This window comes from Rana temporaria, chromosome 12 (genome assembly GCF_905171775.1).
Source record: "Rana temporaria chromosome 12, aRanTem1.1, whole genome shotgun sequence".
Classification (NCBI taxonomy): Eukaryota; Metazoa; Chordata; class Amphibia; order Anura; family Ranidae; genus Rana; species Rana temporaria.
Genome location: NC_053500.1, coordinates 12842651 through 12867360, shown reverse-complemented (window position 1 = coordinate 12867360; position 24710 = coordinate 12842651). Strand labels below are relative to the sequence as shown.

The 24710-nt window shown below is 45.5% G+C and overlaps 1 protein-coding gene across 1 annotated transcript in view; it reads right to left on the bottom strand.

Annotated features, from left to right (window-relative positions):
- Positions 1-816: 816 nt before the first annotated feature.
- The window catches only part of MYLK2 (myosin light chain kinase 2), a 64672-nt gene continuing 40778 nt past the window's right edge, over positions 817-24710 (bottom strand). Inside the window, exons 7-12 of the mRNA XM_040330662.1 lie at positions 23000-23141; positions 17909-17979; positions 12796-12924; positions 6819-6971; positions 4816-4948; positions 817-1425 (exon numbers count right to left, since the gene is read on the bottom strand). Coding sequence (XP_040186596.1) covers positions 1345-1425; positions 4816-4948; positions 6819-6971; positions 12796-12924; positions 17909-17979; positions 23000-23141 — 709 coding nt within the window. The 3' untranslated portion in view covers positions 817-1344. The remainder of the gene's footprint in view (positions 1426-4815; positions 4949-6818; positions 6972-12795; positions 12925-17908; positions 17980-22999; positions 23142-24710) is intronic.

The window sequence follows — 24710 nt, the reverse complement described above, 5'->3', positions numbered from 1 at the left end:
GGACGCCTGATGTAAGGAGGGCTCCGCTGGGGACACCTGATGTAAGGAGGGGCTTCGCTGGGGACGCCTGATGTAAGGAGGGGCTTCGCTGGGGACGCCTGATGTAAGGAGGGGCTCCGCTGGGGATGCCTGATGTAAGGAGGGGCTCCGCTGGGGACGCCTGATGTAAGGAGGGGCTCTGCTGGGGACGCCTCATGTAAGGAGGGCCTTTGCTGGGGACGCCTCATGTAAGGAGGGGCTCTGCTGGGGACGCCTGATGTAAGGAGGGCCTTCGCCGGGGACGCCTGATGTAAGGAGGGGCTTCGCTGGGGACGCCTGATGTAAGGAGGGGCTTCGCTGGGGACGCCTGATGTAAGGAGGGGCTTCGCTGGGGACGCCTGATGTACGGAGATGCCCCGCTGGGGACACCTGATGTACGGAGATGCCCCGCTGGGGACACCTGATGTAAGGAGGGGCTCCGCTGGGGACACCTGATGTAAAGAGGGGCTCCGCTGGGGAGACCTGATGTAAAGAGGGGCTCCGCTGGGGACACCTGATGTAAAGAGGGGCTCCGCTGGGGACACCTGATGTAAAGAGGGGCTCCGCTGGGGACACCTGATGTAAAGAGGGGCTCCGCTGGGGACACCTGATGCAAGAAGGGGCACCGCATTTTTCTTTCCCCACTATGTCACACCTACAAATGAATGCCCCACCCCCTAATTATAATAATGCTCCGCCCACAGGCAAAGAAATGTCCCTATAATTTTTTTTTCAATGTTGGCAATGATGATCTTGGCACCCCAGATGTTTTGGAACTACATTTCCCATAATGCTCATGCACTCCGCAGTGTAGTTGAGCATCATTGGAAATGTAGTTCTGAAACATCTGGGGTGCCGAGGTTCCCCATCACTGATTCCTAGCTAGACGTCAGAGCAAAGTACATCTATGTGATCAAGCCCTTTAAGGATGAGTCCCTTACATGATTCACCAAATAAAGACTGGGCCAATCCGCTTGAATTCACCATAAAGTTATGTCTTCAGAATTATGAAACCACATTCACTTGCTAATACTTTTAGCGTTGACTTAAATAGTTGATTTGCTGTGTCATGGTGGCGGTGCACAGACAGGTGCCAGCCGTATGAACCCTGAAAATGTTTTAAGGTATCTGGTAACCAACAAAGAGAAAAGCAGTAGGTTTTCAGAGGTATTTTTTAAGAACAAATGTAATAATAATAATTCAGAATTTTGAAACTGCAAAACCTTTTTGAGGCAAGTCCAAAATACTGCAAGTACAAGAAGATAAAAGAAGGGTCATTATAGCTATAAAAAAAAAAAAGATATATCAAAACTTCCCGGTTGCTTTTTATTTTGCTAGTAAGGTGAGACAGGAGGAGCTCCCAGTCTTCAGAAACCTGTTTGCTGCCTTCACTGCAAAGATGTTCTTCTGTTGGGGACAAAAAAAAGAAGAAGAGGATTGTCAATAGTTTGGTGAAGGCTGGAAGCGATGTGATGATGCTGTGGGGTCAGAAGAATGTAGAGGGGAGTGACTGATAGAAAATTGAAAGCCGTATAAGCTGGAAGGCTGAGAGAAATATAGAAATATGAAAATTAGAACTACCAATATTAATACAGTGGAACCTTGGATTACGAGCATAATCCGTTCCAGGAGAATACTTGTAGACTACTTGTACTAGTAGAATAGGGTGACCAGACGTCCCCTTTTTCCGGGGACAGTCCCCGGATTGAGGACACTGTCCCCGAACCAATATTTCTTCAGTTTCGAGTGCATTGCCCATCCAGCTCTGCTCTCATGTTCTTCTACCTTGGCTCAAGTCCCGGCCAGTCACCTGCCTGCCTATCTCCTTGCCTTCCCTGGCGGAGTGATCTTCTTCCGCTCCCCACCCAGTAGTAACCAGGGCTCGGAGAGTAAGACGCTGATTGTCGCCATTACTAGTAAAAAAAAAAAAATATATATGTCCCCTGATTTAAATTTTTTAAATCTGGTCACCTTATTGTAGAAATATTGTACTTGTAGAATACTTTGTGTGGAACTCCGCTTTAAGGACGCTGGCTTCCCAGCCTAGCTCCTTAAAGCGGGGGTTCACCCGAAAAACACATTTTTAACATTAGATTGAGGCTAATTACGGGAAGCACAATCGGGTGTTTTTTATTTAAATCAATGCAGTACTTACCGTTTTAGAGATAGATGTTCTCCGCCGCTTCCGGGTATGGTCTGCGGGACTGGGCGTTCCTATTTGATTGACAGCCTTCCAACCTTCGCATACAGCGCGTCACAAGTTGCCGAAAGTAGCCCAACGTCGGTGCGCAGGCGCCGTATAGAGCCGCACCGACGTTCGGCTTCTTTTGGCAACTAATGACGCGCTTTATGCGACGGTCTGATGCCTGTCAATCAAATAGGAACGCCCAGTCCCGAAGACCATACCCGGAAGCGGCGGAGAACATCTATCTCTAAAACAGTAAGTACTGCATTGATTTAAAAAAAAAAAACACCCGATTGTGCTTCCTGTAATTAGCCTCAATCTAATGTTAAAAAAAAAATTCCGGGAGAACCCCCGCTTTAACAACCAGCTTTTACTGCACCCTGGTTGGGCGCAGTGCATTAAAGGGCATTTGGCGGGTTGAACACCCTGGGCAGGGAAAAGACATCGTCTTGCTCATCGGGTGGCTGTATCAGTCTCATTCCGGGACACTGTATTGTCCTGGAATGAAGGTGCCCGGGACAGACCTGCAAAATGCAGGACTGTACCGGGCAATCCGGGACATGCGGTGACCTTAGCTGTTACCCCAATGCAAACTCCCCAGAAGACTAGTATAATTTTGTGTAGTACCTTCCTCCAGGACCTTATAAATCCTACAGGCATCTGACAATTGTTGTCACCCCACAATGCTTGAATAATATTTTAATGAATGCTATAGGTTTTTAAAAGGTTGCAAAGGACTTTTAAAATTACACAAAAAATTTAAAATTGTAGATCTGCTTTTAAAAAGGAAAGGTATGGAGATATTTCAGCTTAGGAAAACCAGGGTTGGTGACCTGAAGAAGTCAAGTCAAGCTCTGGACAGGTGTGACTTTTGAAATGACAGCAAAATGTTAAAGATGTAGATCTGCGCACTCGGCTAGGCTTGGCCATGCTCGGCTCCACCTGCAGCCACGCAAAGAGGACCCGAGAGAAGCCGAGCCGAGTGTACTGCGCACTCGGCTAGGCCCGGCCACGCTCAGCTCCGCCCGCAGAGAGGAGCCGAGAGGACCCGAGAGAAGCTGAGCCGAGTGTACTGCGCACTCGGCTAGGCTCGGCCACGCTCAGCTCCGCCCGCAGAGAGGAGCCGAGAGGACCCGAGAGGAGCCGAACACACAGGAAATCCGGTTCCTCTCGGCTTGGCGCCAAATCCAAAAAAAACAAACTCCGCTGCAACCCCGGGCAAGGTGCGGATGGACTCGCAGACGGACACCGGACCCCGTGCAACGCCGCAAACGGACACCTCCAAAGCCGCAGACGGACACCCACAAGGCCGGAGAGACCCCGCGCAAGGAAGCCGCAAACGGACACCCACAAGGCCGCAGACGGACGCTGGACAAGGCGGCAGGGCAAAAATGTACGTTTTTTTTTTCTCCTTAAACTACCTTTCTAAACTTGGGGTGCGCGTTATACGCCGATAAATACGGTAATGCCCGGAGACCCTGGAGAATGTATCTATATATCAGGGATATGCAATTAGCGGACCTCCAGCTGTTGCAGAACTACAATTTCCATGAGGCATAGCAAGACTCTGACAGCCACAAGCATGACACCAGAGTCAGAGGCATGATGGGACTTGTAGTTTTGCAACAGCTGGAGGTCCGCTAATTGCATATCCCTGCTATATATGTTTCTATACTTTACTATACCCCTTTTACTTGTATCGAGATAGTCCAGTAGACCCCACTTCGGAATTTTGGTTGGGGACCAAATAAGTCCGATTTCTATATCTCAAATGTTTTGGATGAAGGTACCATAGATCTACCACATATTACATATGTTTACTAGAGGCTATATTGTAGTTTCAAGCTCTGGACAGGTGTGACGTTTGAAATGACACTAAAATGTTAAAGATGTAGATCTGCTTTTAAAAAGAAAAGGTATGGAAACATTTCGGCTTAGGAAAACCAGGGTTGGTGACCTGAAGAAGTCAAGTCAAGCTCTTGACAAGTGTGAGGACTGAATAAATAAGGCCTGAGCAGATGCAAAGCTTCGAAAAGATAAAGACTGTCAAGTGGCGAGGTTTGATCAAGGAGCAGAAGGGGGGGAGGGGGTGGGATTGATGAAAAGAGGAAAAGGAGGTGGTCTTCCCATTGATAAAGATAGACAGGTGTTTGGGTTGGTAATAGGAATGTCCAGATGGGCAAGTGTGGAGGTTGAATAGATAACATTGGGAGAGGGGCGGAGTTTGGACAAATGAAGATGGACAGGTGTGAAAGGGTTTGTAATGGATCTGTACAGGTGGAGAGAGGTCGAAAAGGTTGGCTGGGTCGAGATGGAAAAAGTATTGAGGTCTTGTATGTTATAATGAATGTGTGATAGATTCGAATGGTTTTGTATCAAGGCAGGATTAATTAAGATGGATCATTGTAAGTAGAGGTCAGAGGTTAATCAGTATAAAAATTGAAGCAATTAAAACACGCTGAGGACAGATTGTTATTTTTAAAAACAGTTACATTATAATATTTATTTCTTGTTTCATAAAAAAATAAAAAAAAACAAAAAAAAAACACACATAAGTTAATGGATGAATTTTGAAGACACGGCTTTATTTAAAAAAAAAAAAAAAATCTCACCTTCCAGCGTCTCCTCATCATGTATTTGCGCAGTTCAATCTGTGACTTCAATAGTCGGTTACAAAGTTTGGCCTTTCTTGCAAGGTCATTGAGCCAGGGATGTTTAAGGCACTGACCTGCACCCATCCTCCCACTGACAGACAACAACAACAAAAAAAGATCATTATGAACACTAATAATAGCAGAGAAGAAAGTCATGGCTGCTGACATTGTGGACAAACTCAGAAAATCACCCTGAGATGCTGGTGGATTGTCATTAACCACTTGACCTCCGGAATATTTACCCCCCCCCCCTCCCCTTCATGACCAGGCCATTTTTTGTGCTATTTAAACTGACGGTTGTGCGACGCTGTACCCAAATAAAATTGATGTCCTTTTTTCTCCACAAATAGAGCTTTATTTTGGGGGTATTTGATCACCTTTGCTTTTTTTATGTTGTGCGCTATAAACAAAAAATTACCAACAATTCTGAAGAAAAAATTAAAAATGTACTTTCTGCTATAAATGGTATCCAATAATTTTTATTTGTTTTTTTTATTAATTTCTTCCGCAATTTATTCCATCATGTACTATGCTACATATTTTTGGTAAAAAAAAAAATGATTGGTTGAAAAGTTATAGGCCCAGATTCTCGTATGAGTTACGCCGGCGTAACTCTGAGTCTGAGCTGTCGTATCTTGGCTCCTAATTCAAAGAATCAGATACGCCAGAATTTGTATAAGATACGACCGGCGTAAGTCTCCTACGCCGTCGTATCTTAACTGCATATTTACGCTGGCCGCTAGGGGCGTGTACACTGATTTACGCCTAGAATATGTAAATCAGCTAGATACGCCTATTCACGAACGTACGCCCGGCCGTCGCAGTAAAGATACGCCGTTTACGTAAGGCGTTTTCAGGCATAAAGATAAACCACCAAAAACATGGCGCAGCCAATGTTAAGTATGGACGTCGTTTGCGTAAGTCGTCCGTGAATGGGGCTGGGCGTAAGTTACGTTCACGTCAAAACCAATGAGTCTTTGCGGCGTAATTTGGAGCATGCGCACTGGGATACGTCCACGGAGGGCACATGCGCCGTTCGTTAGAAACGTCAAATATGTGGGGTCAATAGTATTTTGCATAGAACACGCCCCCAACCAGCCTATTTTGAATTAGGCGGGCTTACGCCGGCCCAGTTACACTACACCGCCGTAAGTTAGAGCGCAACTTCTTTGTGAATACAGGACCTGCTGCTCTAACTTACGGCGGCGTAGTGTATCTGAGATACGCTACGCCCGCCGAAATTTATGTGAATCTAGCCCATAGTGTCTACAAACTGTGGGGTATATTTATGGAATTGTTATTTATACTAGTAATGGCGGCGATCAGCGGCTTATAGCAGGACTGCGATATTGCGGTGGACAAATTGGACACTAACTGACACTTTTTGAGAACCAGTGACACTAATACAGTGATCAGTGCTAAAAAAAATATACACTGTCACTGTACTAATGACACTGGGAAGGGGTTAACATCAGGGGCGATCAAAGGGTTAACGGTGTGCCTAGCCAGTGCTTGTGTACTGTGTGGAAGGGCCTTTTACTAGGAGAAGGCAGTGATCCATGTTCCCTGCTTTGCAGGAACACAGGATCCATGCCTTCCCTACTGACAGAATGGCGATCTGCCTATGTCACCGGTGGCAAGCATGCATGCCCAAGACCTGGAAGTGCAGGATCACATACTAGGCACAGTTTAAATCTACATAGGTGTCCTGGTCCTGCCAGTGATAGCAAATCACGGGCGCTGCATGTGCTCACAGGGCAGGCAGTGCAATTTGCACCAATTTATTTAGCATTGCCCGCAAAGTATCGCTACTCGTTATCGTATATAGTACTTGAAAAAAAGTATCAATACCTCCCCGATAAAAAAAAAAACAGTATCGGTTCAACCCTAATACCCAGTAATCTGAAATATTAAAATCAAAATGTATTGAAAGAGAAAACTGAATGTGAAAGGGTTCTAACCTCTTCTCCCTGACCAGCAGATTCAATATAAAATCTTTAGCTTCTTCTGAAACCTGTTCGAAGGGTTCTTCTTCAAATCCTGGGTCACCCACCAATATATTGTTCATGGTTTCGGCATCGTTCTCTCCAAGGAAAGGGGACAAACCGCTGACCCTGTGAAGAAAGGAAGCGTCACTGCCTGGAAACAAGGAAGGCCGGACCTACCACAATCATTTATCAATGGACTTCACACATTTATCAGTCCTGTTGTCTCATGCCATTGGGATGCCACTAGCTCCTAATGAATGGGCTTCAGTCTATAAAACAATATCTTACCTTATAAACAGCTCTACCTCCACTGTGTGTGTGTGTGTGTGTGTGTGTGTTGGTGAAGGCGTATAGGTGTGCAGCCTATTGCATTAGGGTGTGCATATATATATATATATACACATATATATATATATACACATATATATATATACACACACACATATATATATATATACACACACATACACATATATATATATACACACACATACACATATATATATATACACACACATACACATATATATATATACACACACATATATATATATATATACACACACATATATATATATACACACACATATATATATATACACACACATATATATATATATATATATATATATATATATATATACACACATATATATATATATATACACACATATATACACACATATATACACACATATATACACACATATATATATATATACACATATATACACACATATACACACATATATATATATATATATATATATATATATATTTATATAGCAGCAGGGCAATAGACAGTGTCAGTAGAGCAGAGATTGGCGTCAGTAGTTTATCTTCTTATCACTGTATAGCATATAGGGTTGAACCACTAGCCTGCTGGATTCTTTTGCGATTATAAGTGGCTGCTACAGCCGCTAGCGATAATCACTGTCTTCTCCCGGCAGAAGACAATGGCCCGGTGGAAGGGATTCCCGCATCAACACTGTCTACCCGTGGTAGCAGCCAGGAAAGAAATTTGCTCCGTGTGTGGCCGGCCTTAGCTAACAACTGTGTCCAAGCCTTAAGCCTGGTACAAACCAGATACGCTTAAATTAGGCTAAGATATGAGCGGCGTAAATCTCCTACGCCGTCGTAGCTTAGGGTGCAATATTTAGGCTGGCCGCTAGGTGGCGCTTCCGTTGAGTTCGGCGTAGAATATGCAAATTACTAGATACGCCGATACATGAAAGTACGCTTGCCCGTCGCAGTAAAGATACGCTGTTTCCGTAAGAGGTACGCCGACGTAAAGATAAAGCTGCCCCCTAGGTGGCCTAGTCAATGTTAAGTATGGGCGTCGTTCCCGCGTCGAAATTTGAAAAATTTACGTCGTTTGCGTAAGTCGTTCGTGAATGGGGCTGGACGTTATTTACGTTTGCGTCAAAACCAATACATCCTTGCGGCGTACTTTGGAGCAATGCACACTGGGATATGAACACAGACGGCGCATGCGCCGTTCGTAAAAAAAACGTCAATCACGTCGGGTCACCAATCATTTACATAAACCACGCCCCCCTCATCCTCATTTGAATTAGGCGCGCTTACGCCGGCCCCATTTACGCTACGCCGCCGTAACTTAGGAGGCAAGTGCTTTGTGAATACAGCACTTGCCTCTCTGACTTACGGTGGCGTAGCGTAAATACGATACGCTACGCCGCCTCAAAGATGCGCCCGGCTACCTGAATCTAGCTCATTGTGTTTACCCCTTCAGATAATCTCGGACGAACTGTCATGATGGACTATCGAAAGCGGTGTACCAACGATCAGATTATCATATGATCGCTTCCAAAGTGGTATTTTTTGTGCGATTTTCTTGATCGTGTGTACTAAGCTTTAAAGGGCTTGTCCACCCAACATAGATATTTCTGTTTTTTGTTGAAAGCTGGAGAGATACATTATCTAACAGGATGAGGATTGTAACACGGTAAGAAAAGGAAATTATTTTTGACTTACAGATGGCAGATCTCACTTTTGGAGCATCCAAGACATAAAATACCAAGGCTGATCTACCCTGCCAGGCTTTATTTAAAAAATGGCAAAGTCTAAGGCTGCATTCACACTACAGCGTTTTGAAATCGAGGGCAGATCTGCGGCGGATCTTCCCAGCGATTTGACAGCGCTGACGTGTGAATGTCAAAACGCGAAACTTGCCTTTGAGATATGGATGTGAAAATATTCAGCGCCAATAATACAAAGTAAAATATAAAATTTAAAGCTGCTCCTCAGTGACAAAAAAGAATTGCAATAGGTGAAAGTGAATATAGAGGGTGCCCTCTATATTCACTTTTGCCTTTGAGAGGGCATTCATTTGAATGACGCCTCAAATCGTGCTGCGTGTCTGCCGCAATTGTCGAACGATAAAACGTGCTGTGAACAGTGGCAACCCGCATCGCAGGGACGCACGTCGCCCCAAAGTAGCTGCTGAAGTATTTTTGGGCGTCATGCGATGCAGCTCGTTTTATCGCCCGCGAATCAAAAACGCTGTAGTGTGAATGCAGCCTAAATCTAACATACCCAAGCCTGCACTAATATTTAGAGTTTGTTGTTGTGTCATGTATTTTGAAACCAGTTTGTCTTGCTTTTTTATGAAAGGAAGCATCAACAAACCTGTTCTAAAAAAAAAAAGCAAGTGAGAAGTTGGGAAGCATTCTTCGAGGTAAGCAAACCAAATCTTAGCCGCCTGACGAGTCGCATCCCATTCAATGCAATGGAACCGTTCTAATAGGAGCGACGCAAGTCGCTCTGACTTAGAAAAAGGTTCCTGCACGACTTCGGGGGCGGCTCGGGGGGACCTGCATTGACTTCTATACAGAAGTCGTTTTGCTGGTCGCCTCTGAAGTCGTCCTCAGGACGGCTTGAAGAGTTGCCGCGGGAGTGTGAACCAACTCTTACTAAAACTGGAGCATTCAGAATCTGGTGCAGCTGTGCTTATTAGCCAATCAGCTGTTAACTTCAGCTTGTTTAATTAAGCTTTGACAATAAGGCTGGGTTCACACTACTACACTACTTTGATCCTACTTTGCTCTGCTACATTGCTCCTACATTTATCCTACATTGGTCCTACATCCATCCTACTTTCATGAACAGGATACTACTTTGGTCCGACTTCAATGATATTCAATGGGCCTGAAGTAGGATCAATGTAGGACCAAAAGTAGTACAGGGAGCATTTTCAAAGTCGGACCGACTTGTGTAGGACCAATGTAGGACACTACAAGACGCTCTCATAGGGAAACATTGAACACCGAGCAAAGTAGGATGAAAGTAGTGTAGTAGTGTGAACCCAGCCTAAAACCTGGAGTCTGATTGGTTTCTGTGCAGAGCTGCAGCAGATTTTGCTCTCTCCAGTTTTAGTAAATTGCCCCCTGTGTGTCTCCGGTCTCTCAGTGTAAATTTGATATATACATTGTATGTGTCTTATGATCCACTACTACACCTATCACTATGACCCACTAGACCAGGGGTGCCCAACCAGTGGCCCGCAGAGCCCTCTGATGTGGCCCGCGACCTCCTGCTCTGGGAGGGAATAGAATAGAATACTGTTATTGAAGGTCAGTTTATTACTAAAACCAGTGTAATATAGGGGCATATCTGTTCTGCAAAGGTTACTGGGCTGCTTTCAAACTAATCCGCAGATGCAGAGCAGTGCACCTGTGGGTTACCTGCACTGAGCCATAGACTTCTGTTATTACCTGCGAGTTTGGTGAGATTTCTGAAAGTGCACCAAACCTGCAGAATATAATAGAGGTCTATTGCAAAATGCAGAAAAGCCAAAGGTACACTGCGTTGCACCTGCTGTTCAGGTAAACCACAGCGCATTAGTGTGAAAGCAGCCTTGGGCCCCTTTTTACACGGTCAGTCCGACCCAATTGGACCCTCCATTCACCTCTAAGGAGTGGCAGATGTAAACCGACTTGTGTCCTACCTCCAATCTGACCTGGCTGTGTCCTTGTCTGCTCTGCATATGCAGAGCAGACACGGACCTGCCATCCGCAAGCTCTGCTGATTGTGGCCCATGACCAGTTACCAAGACGCGTAAGTGGCCCTCGCCCTTCAAAAGGTTGGGCACCCCTGCACTAGACCTAGCACTATGATCCACTACTAGACCTATCACTATGACCCACCAGACCTAGCACTATGATCCACTACTAGACCTATCACTATGACCCACCAGACCTAGTACTATGATCCACTACTAGACCTATCACTATGACCCACCAGACCTAGTACTATGATCCACTACTAGACCTATCACTATGACCCACCAGACCTAGTACTATGATCCACTACTAGACCTATCACTATGACCCACCAGACCTAGCACTATGATCCACTACTAGACCTATCACTATGACCCACCAGACCTAGCACTATGATCCACTACTAGACCTATCACTATGACCCACCAGACCTAGCACTATGATCCACTACTAGACCTATCACTATAACCCACCAGACCTAGTACTATGATCCACTACTAGACCTATCACTATGACCCACCAGACCTAGTACTATGATCCACTACTAGACCTATCACTATGACCCACCAGACCTAGCACTATGATCCACTACTAGACCTATCACTATGACCCACCAGACCTAGTACTATGATCCACTACTACTAGACCTATCACTATGACCCACCTGACCTAGCACTATGATCCACTACTAGACCTATCACTATGACCCACCAGACCTAGCACTATGATCCACTACTAGACCCATCACTATGACCCACCAGACCTAGCACTATGATCCACTACTAGACCTATCACTATGACCCACCAGACCTAGTACTATGATCCACTACTAGACCTATCACTATGACCCACCAGACCTAGCACTATGATCCATTACTAGACCTATGACTATGACCCACCAGACCTAGCACTATGATCCACTACTAGACCTATCATTATGACCCACCAGACCTAGCACTATGATCCACTACTAGACCTATCACTATGACCCACCAGACCTAGCACTATGATCCACTACTAGACCTATCACTATGACCCACCAGACCTAGCACTATGATCCACTACTAGACCTATCACTATAACCCACCAGACCTAGTACTATGATCCACTACTAGACCTATCACTATGACCCACCAGACCTAGTACTATGATCCACTACTAGACCTATCACTATGACCCACCAGACCTAGCACTATGATCCACTACTAGACCTATCACTATGACCCACCAGACCTAGTACTATGATCCACTACTACTAGACCTATCACTATGACCCACCTGACCTAGCACTATGATCCACTACTAGACCTATCACTATGACCCACCAGACCTAGCACTATGATCCACTACTAGACCTATCACTATGACCCACCAGACCTAGCACTATGATCCACTACTAGACCTATCACTATGACCCACCAGACCTAGTACTATGATCCACTACTAGACCTATCACTATGACCCACCAGACCTAGCACTATGATCCATTACTAGACCTATGACTATGACCCACCAGACCTAGCACTATGATCCACTACTAGACCTATCATTATGACCCACCAGACCTAGCACTATGATCCACTACTAGACCTATCACTATGACCCACCAGACCTAGCACTATAATCCACTTCATGATTTTCAATGAGTACCATTTATATCTATGCGACTTCAAGTCGCAGTGACCTCAAAGTAGTCTCTGCACTACTTTGATCTGACTTGGAGGCGACTTGAGGTCCCTAGACCTCAACATTACACAGGCATTGCTTCAAGTTGCATCAAAATCACGGCAAAAATTTGCAGCAAAATTACTAGACTTTCAGGTCGCACAAGTGTGAAAGGGGCCTTACATTCCTAACAGTGGGGTAAAAACAAACAAAGGTCATTTTGTTAAGCCATGTGTATACAAAATCACACCGTTCAATATTACATCATGTATGTGATGACGCCGACACTCCACATGTCTGTCGGAAAAGAGACATGATCGAAATTAATCACTTCAGGAGACAAGAATTCTGGCGTGCCGAAAGAGACCTTCAGCTTGTTCTGTGGCTTGTACCTGCATGAAACACAAATTAATCAGAAAATAAACACAAAGCACTAAACAGCAAGCGATCAAATGTACCCCTTCCCGCCGATGTAACACATATAAGCAGTCTCACGGAAGTGGATTTTTTTTCCGTGGGGCCACATCTATGTGTACCTTCCTTTGTGCTTGGAGCGTGCCACACAGTGGGATCCCAGCATGGAGACCATGTTCTCACTGAGAGCCACCGAGTCTCGTACTAACGATCAAGACCCGGGACTGCCGGTTCTGGGCCACCTGATCACTGTGAGAGCTTCTGATTGGCTATCACAGTGATCAGTCACTGTGAGCCCGCCCTCCCTGTGTTTATTTCCTCTTCTTAATAAAGAGGAAAATACATTGTATCTTCCTCTTCTTGCAGGAGAGAAAAATGTAAACAAACCAAAGTGTGTAAGAAAAAAGCTTAAAAATAAAAGAAAAAAAATAAAAAAAATAAAAATAACAAGATCAAAATTCGCCAGGGTTAGTGTTAGGATCACGATCGGGGATCAAAAGTCAGTCAGCATCTTTTGGGTAATATTTTATATATTTTTAAGTGGTTGTTAAGCCACTCTAACATGTATGCACTATCAGCGCCGTCTCCTATTGTATTGTCCCCCCTCTGTGTGTGATTTATAAAAAAAAAATGCTGTAAATACCTGATTTCAGTGTGGCAATCCACAATCACATGACCGGCTGTCTCTCTCCTCCTCTGACAGATGCAGCGGGAGGGGCCGAGATTTCCCCGCTGTCAGTCGGGAGGAGAGAGCCGGCCGGTCATGTGATTGCGGATTGCCGCTCCTAAATAAGGTATTTACAGCATTTCTTTTTTATAAATCGCACACAGAGGGGGACACTAAAATAGGAGAGCTGATGGTGTATACATGTTACAGTTATGCAAGCAGAAGGAGTGGGGAGCGTCACTGTTACAAGCTGACAGGTAGGGAGGGGAAGTGGGGAGGAGGACACATCAGCAGAGAGGAGAGCAGATAGCAGGCTGCGGATGACGGAGGCACGTAAACTGACCACGGTGTCAGGGCTCAGCAGCCATGATACATCGTGGTCAGTTTACAAAGGGGAGGGGAGAAACTGGCAGGGTCAGCCAGGTATTTTAGGTGTTACAGGGGACCAAATGACACAGCACAAGCACTGCTTTAAAGTAGCAGGATCCATTTTTTTGGGGGGTTAAGAACTGCTTTAAATTAGTACCGTGCTTCCCCGAAAATAAGCCTGGGTCTTATATTAATTTTGGTAACAAAAGACACAGTAGGGCTTATTTTTGGGGTAGGTCTTACCATGTAATGTGCTGTCTTCTATTCCCCTTTCTCGAACTGCCTGTTAGGTATCCCCAGTGTGAACTTAGTTAAAATGCTTGTAAAATCTCGTAATCCACTCTATTACTGTTGTATATAATGCAGTGTTTCTCAACTCCAGTCCTCAAGGCACCCCAACAGGTCATGTTTTCAAAATTTTCCTCAGATGAAACAGCTGTGGTAATTACTAAAGCAGTAAAACTAATCAAATCACCTATGCAAAATAATGGAAAGCCTGAAAACATGACCTGTTGGGGCGCCTTGAGGAATGGAGTTGAGAAACACTGATATAATGTACAATGTGTGTATTTCTGTAATATAATTGTGCCAAATACCCTTATTATAGCACCGCTCTGCGCTTTTGTGACCTGCATTTTTGTTACAGAAACACACACACATTGTACATTGTGTACTACTGTAATAGAGTGGGTTATAGGATTTTAAACTAGGGCTTATTTTCGGGGTAGGGCTTACATTGCAGTCCTCCTGGAAAATTACGCAAGGTCTTATTTTAGGGGTAGGTTTTATTTTCGGGAAACAGGTTATCAGTGTGTTTTTAGGTTGGATTAAAAAAAAATGCAAAAATGTGCAGCATTGTTTCTGGGCTATACTATGGGTACAAACAACAACTAACACACACGTATGTGGTATCTCTGCGATCGTCAGGAGCAGGACCATTTATTTTGGGTTATTCTTTGGTGGTAAATTATAATAGCAAGAAATATACAGCTAAATTAAAAAAAAAAAATTATACATATATATTTTTTTTTTACTATTTTAGGACCGAAAGAAAGACCAATTTTTCCTGGAAAAAATGCGGTATAATCCACTTGGATACACCAAGTTGTTGTGATGATATGTAAAATTTTACTAACACATATCAAACTTGCAAAATTGTGCTTAGGCATTTTCGATTTGTTTTACCCTTAGGAGTAAAGGGGAAAATGCAGGCCAATTAGTAACAGGCAAATATTATTATAAATGGTTGCTAGGGGCAACACAGTTCTGTGACATTCAGCTGTATAAAATGCAGAGATTCCCCAGATGCAGATCAATAATAGACGCAGGAACAGCTTCTTTTTTTTTATGTCTTCTGTATTTTGTTCCACAAAGTAAAAACTGTATTTTTTAGTTCTTTTTAATCTGTAAAATATTAAATATTGCATATGAATATTTGACGTTCACCACTTGTAGCCAGCTAGTGAATAAATCATTCTCATTAAAACGTTCCTTTTTTTACAGCCGTTGGGCTGAAATAGACCCGAAGAACTCATGTGAAGGAAACCTCCTGGCCATCTCGTAACAAGCAGGCAGCACTTTCTCATTAGGAGGCTCAGCATGTACCTGGGCGTTCTATCATGCAAATACAGTGGAACCTTGGATAACAAGCATAATCCGTTCCAGGAGTATGCTCCTAATCCAAAGTACTTGCATATCAAAGCGAGTTTCCCAATTGAAGTCAATAGAAACGAAAATAATTTGTTCTGCATTGACTTCAATGGCATGCAATACCGTATGCAGCCAGAGGTGGAGCGCCGGAGAGCCTTGTAAACACTCGGAAAGGGCAGAGGGCACCTCGGCTGAACTCAGAAATTTCTGCGATTTTCCGAACGGCTCTGAATGGCGCCCTTCGGCTCTGCTCGGCTCCGGCACGCCCTACCTCAGGCCAAACGCGATATTGCACACCACTTTGGCTTGAATCCTGCTCATTTTGCGAGACAACACTCGCAAACCGAGTCAGGTTTTTTTAAAATACAGTGATCGTATTGCGAAACGCTCGTTACTCGCAATCCGAGGTTCCACTGTACCAACCTTAGCTTGGAAATAGTGCTTTGGTCTGCACCTTTCACATGACTCACATGACTCACTATGGTCTGTGTGGCTGCCCAGGCCACTACACTGAATGGCCAATAATGATGTGTGGAGGAGTGAGGAACCACACCAAAGGGACACTTTGCTATGATAAGTTTGCGTTTGTATGACCAATGCATAAAATATGCATGCATGGACCGTATTAGAGACCTTGAACGTCTGTTGGCTGAGGAAGCTAATAAAGAAGAACAGTTCTCTCTCACTTGGACTTCATGGTCCATGTTCCGATACTCATTGGACTTCATCTCCTGGGTAGAGGGTGACCTAGGTAACACCACCTCATGAACATGGTCTAGCGATCCCTGTCCCTAATATTTCTGCTTCGATTAATAATTGTACCTTTCAGAATCCGTTAAAGTCTGAAGCCCTGTAAACACGTCCCAGAATCTCGTCAGGAAAAAAACGTTGTTTTTCCTGACGAGATTCTTGGCAAGATTCTCTTGCCGGTCGAGTGTACAGACATACCATTCAAAAGAACCGCCGTTCTTTTGAATGGCACGAACGCGGTGACGTCATTGACTACGACGAGCATGCGCTCGTCACATTCGATGCCGTCGCCGCCATCTAGCTTCACCCTACCTATGCCTTGGAAGCTACCGCGCATGCGTCAAAGTCATTTCGAGCATGCGCGGGTTTCCATGGAGACAGGTAAGTATACAGACGCTCGGGTTTCTCAGCAGGAAAACACTGCCGAGAATCTCACGACGAGAAAATAGAGAGCAGGTTCTCTATTTTTCTCGTCGAGATTCCTGGCAGTTTCCTTGACGAGAAACCTCAAAGCCTCGTACACACGCACGGTTTACTCAGCAAGAAAGCCCTGCCAGCAGTGTTCTTGCCGAGAAAACCATGCGTGTGTGTACGAGTCTTTACTCCTGATACAGAATATGACTCTTGCAACTAACTTCCTCACAAATTAACAAATTTCCAGAATAAGTTTGGATATAGTAATACAGTGGAACCTCGGATTACGAGCATAATACGTTCCAGGAGAATGCTTGCAATCCAAAGCACTCGCATATCAAAGCGAGTTTCCCCATAGAAGTCAATAAAAACTTAGATAATTTGTTCCGCATTGACTTCTATGGCATGCAATAACGTATGTGGCCAGAGGTGGGTGGGGGGCGCCAGAGAGCCTCGGAAATTCTCAGAGACATCTGGGCTGATCTTGGAAACCCTCGGAAAGGTTCTGAAACACTCAGGAACCCAGTATTTCCGAATGGCTCCGAACCGTGTCACCAGCGCCCCCGCACCTCTGGCCAAATGTGGTACTGCACACCGCATTAGCTTGAATTCCACTTGTTTTGCAAGACAACACTCACAGGCCGAGTCATTATTTTTATCTTTATTTTTAAAGTTGCTCGTCTTACCAAACGCTCGTTAACCGCGTTACTCGTAAACCAAGGTTCCACTGTACATGATGTATACAATAAGATTTTCCCACCTGAAATGTGAGGGTCTTGTATTTCTTCATGTTATGCCTCAATATGTTACTCTAACTGGGGTTTTAATTTGTTTTTGATACTTTGATAGTGAATTTAATACAATAATATATTTGTGTAACTTCCCTTTACACATGTTTTAATGTCCTAACTCTTTCTATGCTGAATGTATTTATCTCCTTGTTTCTCTCTCTCTCTCTCTCAATTAATAAAATAAGAAGATTGAATTAAAATATGCATGCATGATTCAAGGATATAAAAAGCTATGCACAGCACAGACTGACACACAATACACACATAGATAACGTAGATGAAAACAAAACAGGCAGAGAGAGCAATGTACATTCATCACACCTTCGAGCCAGGCCAAAGTCTATAATCTTCACCATATGGCTGATGGGAGACACACATACAATGTTTTCTGGCTGTGGGGAGGACAAAAAGAAGATAACAGAAGAAAGGATTAAGACTGCAATTTCCAGAATTCCAATAAGATGTTCAGTAATAGATTAACCTATATTTATTATGTCCAGTGGGTTCAATGACGGGTTCATCTTTAGGTCTGCATAGTAAAAACGCATACAAGAGCGCCTAGTGTATTACGACCATAACCATTTATTAAAAATGCAACAAAATTATACAGATACTCCTCACTTAACGACCAGGTTCCGTTCCAACGTCCAGGTCGTTAAATTAGGAATCACAAGTAATCAATATTTTAAGCATTCTTAAAGCGGAGGTTCACCCAAAAAACAAGTATATAACAGTACATTCAGTATACCTCAAACATGTACAGTATGCCGTTTTTTTTTTTTTTACATACGGTATTATCGGTATTTTCCTCCCAGCTTCCGGGTACTTGCTCCCTGTGCCGCAATGTCATCTGGAACTTCGCCCACATGATTGACATGCCTGAGAAAAACTCCCCCCGGCGGATAAGGCGCATCACGACTTTCCAAAAATAGCCGAATCGCGAGGCGGCTCTATACGGCACCTGCGCAGTCAGCTCTACACGGCCGTATATAGCCGACTCGCGGTTCGGCTACTTTCGAAAAGGATAACACGATCAATGAAGCTGCCACTGTGAAGCGCGGGGAAGCTGTGTTTACACACGGCTCTCTCTGTTCTTCAGCTCCGGGGACCGATCGCAGGACTCCGGCGATCGGGTCCGCGGGTCTCGCGCCCGCGACCCACAGCGGGGCACTTAAAGAGGACGTACAGGTACGTGCTCGTGCCCAGCCGTGCCATTCTGCCGACGTATATCTGCAGGAGGCGGTCCTTAAGTGGTTAAAAAGTTTTTCTTTGTTTCTGTTACAAAACATTGTAAATAGAAGTGGCTTGAGAGGTGCTTTTCAGGCGCTATTTTTTAGCACTAAAACGCCTGAAAAGTGCCTTCAGTGTGAAAGTGGCCTAAGGGATTTAATTAGTGCAGTTTGCACAGCGCTTTACAAAATGGAGAGAATATACCGTATTTATCGGCCTATTGCGCACCCCAGGGTATAGCGCGCACCCCCGAACATGAAGAAAAATTCCTGGAAAAAAAAAAAATACTTACAGTTTGGATGCCCCTCGTCGGTGTCTTGCCCGTCGTCCATCGCGTCCTGCCCGTCGTCCATCGGCGGCCTCGTCCAGTCCGGCGTCCTTCTGCGGCCATCGTGGTATCCTCCCCGCTCGATCCCCGTGCTGAGTTTGAACCACTGCGCCGGCATATACCGAACGCAGTACACTCGAGTATAGTCGGGCAGGCTCGGCTCCTCTCACGTAAAGGACGTCCAGGACGTGACCGCGAGAGGAGCTGAGCCTGCCCGACTATACTGCGCTCGGTATATGCCGGCGCAGTGGTTCAAACACAGCGCGGGAAGCGGGTATCGGCGCATATCGCGCACCCACGATTTTGCCCTGATTTTCAGGGGAAAAAAGTGCGCGGTATACGCCAATAAATACGGTAATTACAATACAAGAGGGTTAGGGGGGCCCTGTCTGTCAGAGCTTTATAGAGCAAATTGAATACAGAGGTAGGCTTCGGACTGCACTCATAACATAGTGTAAAGTTTTCCTACGCGAAACCACTGCAAAGAGTGCCAAGGCATCCACCGCTGGTATCTTTTGTGTGCCGGCCTGAGCCAATTTGGAAAGGGCAGGGACGTCATCCCGGATTTGTGACAGCACCAGTCGCCTCATTGGCAGGCAGCAGCTGGGCCCACGACCATTGGAGGAGCGCCAGGCTGCAGGACATGGGCAACCAGACAGAAAAGCTCCCTAACCCGATACTGTACCAGTGCCGAGTGTTATTCGATCTGACCCGACTACTGTTTTAGATTTGGGGGGGGGGGGGGGGCGCTCTGATAACAAGAGCTGTCCCAGCACAACGTGTGCGATTAAAAATATGTCCTCTCTTCTGAACCAAATCTCCACCCGTTCCTTAGTTACCGAGCGCAGGAACTTTCTGTGAGGCTTTGAAAAGGTTACAGGTCAGGGTTTCTGTAAGCAGACTTGCCTGAACCCTCCACCTAAGCCTTGGGGATTTAGACACTCAAATTCTCATAGGCTCCTATTAATATGACTCTGTGGAAACAGAGATGAAACAATATATCAATATGTATCTGACAGGGGGGGGGGGGGGAGGAGACCTGCTCCGATAAACACCGCAGAGGTTATTAAAAGGAAAAAAGAATCTTGTTTTTTTTCTGCTGGGTCTCGGGGTCTTCTGTATTAAAGAGACCCCTTTGAAGTGGTTTAATATGGAGGGCCCCAGATCACCAGTCAGCCGCTTGCAAAAGTAAACAGTCTTTATTGATCTCTCAAAAACAAGTAAACACAAGAAGCTTTCTTCAAAGATTTAAAAAAAAAAGAAAGAAAAACACCTGTAAGACAATGGCATAATGTGCTAGTATGCGACATTATGAAATACCGTATTTATCGGGGTATTGCGCGCTCTGGCGTATAGCGCGCACCCCTAAAGTGGACCGCATTCCTGTGGAAAAAAGATTTTTGTACTTACAGTTTTGGTGTCTTGCGCGGCGTCCATAGGCGGCCTCGTCGGGTCCGCCGTCTGCAGCTTCGGGTGTCCTCTTCGTCGGGTCCGGCGTCCTTCTGCGGCATCCTACCCGCTTTCCCGCGCCGAGTTTGAATACTGCGCTGGCATATACCGAGCGCAGTACACTCGTGTATAGTCGGGCAGGCTCGGCTACTCTCGCGCTCACGTCCTGTACGTCCAGGACGTGAGCGCGAGAGGAGCCGAGCCTGCCCAACTATACACGAATGTACTGCACTCGGTATATGCCGGCGCAGTACACTCGTGTATAGTCGGGCAGGTTTGGCTCCTCTCGCGCTCACGTCCTGTACGTCCAGGACGTGAGCGCGAGAGGAGCCGAGACTGCCCGACTGCCCGAGTGTACTTCGCTCGGTATATGCCGGCGCAGTATTCAAACTCGGCGCGGGAAAGCGGGTATCGGCGTATATCGCGCACCCACGATTTTGCCCTGATTTTCAGGGCAAAAAAGTGCACGGTATACGCCGATAAATACATTACCTTAGAGCGAAGCCCTCCAGCGGTGCACTGTCACCACTGAGAGGGCTGAAATTTTGCCCCCGGTCCTTCCTCCGGATTTGTGGGCTCTGGCACTGCGAGTGGCCGGAGCCACGATGGCGTCACTCCCGCACATGCATGTGGAAGCCCTCGGTTCTGGCACGAAGCTCTGAAGGTCTGGCACGGCTATGCCTGGACCTTCAGCGAGGTCACTGGCTGTATCCAGGGTGAAGATCTCCTAAATGGTGCACATTTAGGAGATATTCACTTTGCCTACAGGTAAGCCCTATTAAAAGGCTTATCTGAAAGTGCCTTTGCTGGCCCCTTGGCCCTGGCCCTCTGGCTCATTCGGGGGTGGTGGGTGGTAGTTGGAGGCCCTTAGTGCCCCCCCCTCCGCCCTAGATGCGGGCTACAGGTCTTGGTCTGGGCCTTGTGGCTCCTTTGTCCCCCTAATGTTTTTGTTTCTTGACATGGCACTTACATGCCTGGTTCGTACCCGGGTTTGGGGGGTTCGGCGGATACCTTAGCTTTTCCCCCTCCGATGCTCCATTCTGTTGTTGTTTGTCACCAAAATGATGTCCCCACACAGTAAAAACACCTGTCCCCCACATATGTCCCAGTAAAATCACATGTCCCAATGATTATCTGCATACATATATCCGTGATCATCTGCCTACATCTGTCCGTGATCACACAAACCAATTATTATAAACTTATAGGTGGATTCAGAAAGACTTAGGACTAAGTCAGAATCTGCGCCGTCGCAAATTTAAGCGTATTCTGGAAACCAGATGCGCTTAAATTAGGCTCAGATACGAGCGGCGTAAGTGTCTTACACCGTCGTATCTTAAAGTGTAAATTTTAGGCTGGCCGCTAGGTGGCGCTTCCATTGCGTTCGGCGTAGAATATGTAAATGACTAGATACGCCGATTCACGAACGTACGCTTGCCCGACGCAGTAAACATATGCCGTTTACGTAAGGCATTTTCAGGCGTAAAGTTATTCCATCAAATAGCTGGACTAGTAATGTTAAGTATGGCCGTCGTTCCCGCGTCGAAATTTAAAAATTTTACGTTGTTTGCCTAAGTCGTCCGTGAATAGGGCTGGATGTAATTTACGTCCACGGCGAAACCAATACGTCCGTGCGGCGTACTTTGCCGCAATGCACACTGGGATATGTACACGGACGGCGCATCACGTCGGGTCACCGTTAATATACATAAAACACGCCCCCCCCACATCCTCATTTGAATTAGGCGCGCTTACGCCGGCCCCATTTACGCTACGCCGCCGTAACTTAGCAGGCAAGTACTTTGTGAATACAGTACTTGCCTTGCTAACTTACGGCGGCGTAGTGTAAATACGATACGCTACGCCGCCGCAACGATACGCCCGCCTACCTGAATCCAGCTATTAATGATTTTTTTTTTTTTTTTTTTACCAAAGACATGTAGCAGAATACATTTTGGCTTACATTTATGACACAATTAGATTTTATTGGATTTATTTTAAAAGAGAAAATATTGTTGTTTTTTTTCAAAATTTTCGCTTATATCGCAAAAAATAAAAAACGGAGTCGTCAATAAATACCACCAAAAGAAAGCTCTATTTGTGTGAACAAAATGATAAACAAATTCATTTGGGTACAGCATAGCATGACCGCGCAATTGTCATTGAAATTTGCGAGAGCGCTGAAAGCTGAAAATTGGCCTGGGAAGAAAGGGGGTGAAAGTGCCCGGTATTGATGTGGTTAAAACCCCTTTTACATGAAGCTAAAGTAAAACTGTTGGAAGTGGATATGATTACTCATGCATTGCGGATATGTGTCTGAATTGGCATGCCCAGTATATCAGTGTTTCCCTACCCATGTGGTCAGCCAACATCTCCATTCATGCCATACAAGAACACAGAATTACCTTTAAGTCTAGGTGCAGCACATACATCTGATGCATGTAGAAGATGCCCTCACATATTTGGCGCACAAACACCATAGCATCCACCTCCATCAGCTGATAACTGTCATCAATGATCCTTTCAAACAGCTCCCCTCCGCCCACACTGTACCCGGGGCAGAGGTACAAATTTCACATGGATCCAGGGAGGTAAGCCAAAAAAAAAAAAAAGAGTTGTGGGGGAAAAAAAGAAAAGAAAGAACAAAAAGGCATATTAGAATAATATCATAACCATCACTTAATTAACTGACGATAAACCTCCTCTCTCTTTTTTGGCCCGCGTATCTATGCGAGTGATTCCTAGAATCATTTTCGCATAGATACGCTGAAGATCCGACATGTGTAAGTCACTTACACTGTCGGATCTTAAATGTAATTCGCCGCCGGCCGCTAGGTAGCGTTTACGTTCAGGTCTCATTTGTTTATGCAAATGAGCCTGATACGCCGATTCCCGAACGAAATCGCGCCGTCGTTTGCGTAAGCGTAAGGTTACCCCTGCTATATGAGGGGTAACCTTACGCCAGTCCCACGTATGCCATGTTAAGTATGGCGTCGGGTCTGCGTCGTCTTTTCCCGTCGGGTACGTCGTTTTCGTAAGTCGTTCTTGAATACGACTTTACGTCAATGACGCACACGTCGGCGTCATTGACGTTTTCCGCCGAGAACTGGAGCATGCGCACTGGGCTATTTTTAGCCCGGCGCATGCGAAGTTCGATCGGAACGGGGGCGCGCTTAATTTAAATATAAGCCGCCCCCTTTGAAATACGCGGGGATACGCCGGTCCTTTTACACTACGCCTCCGCAAACTACGGAGCAAGTGCTTGAGGAATACGGCACTTGCTCCAGTAAGTTGTGGCGGCGTAGTGTAAATAGCTTACGCGAGGCCGCCGCAGATTATTGGAGAATCTGGCCCAGAGATAGCAACAATAACCTAAGTGAGGATCTAAGCCTTCGCGTTCCCCTCAGCAGTAATAAAAAAACGGTGTGTTGACACTTTGGGCCAGATTCACATACATTAGCGGCGGCGTAATGTATGTCATTTACGTTACACCGCCGCACGTTTTCAGCGCAAGTGCTTGATTCACAAAGCACTTGCCTGTAAACTTGTGGCGGCGTAGCCGTCCGGCGCAAGCCTGCCTAATTCAAATGGGGCTGGTATCATTTAAATTAGGCGCGTTCCCGCGCCGAACGTACTGCGCATGCTCCGTTTTGAAATTTCCCGCCGTGCTTTGAGCGAAATGACGACGCACCGACGTAATTTTTTGAACGGCGACATGTGTTACGTCCTTTCCTATTCCCGGACGTCTTACGCAAAAAAAATAAAAATTAAAAATTCGACGCGGGAACGACGGCCATACTTTAACATGGCCTGTCTATTTTTACACCACCTAAATAGCAGTCGCAACTTTACGACGGGAAAAACCGACTAGCGACGACGTAAGAGAATGCGACGACCGGGCGTACCTTCGTGGATCGCCGTAAACAGCTAATTAGCATACCCGACGGGGAAAACGACGCAAACTCCACCCAGCGGGCGCCAAAGTATTGCATCCTAAGATCCGAAGGCGTACGAAGCCGTACGCCTGTCGGATCTTAGCCAAATGCCGTTGTATCTTTGTTTGAGAATTCAAAATAAAGATACGAAGCGGCAAATTTGAAAGTACACCGGAGTATC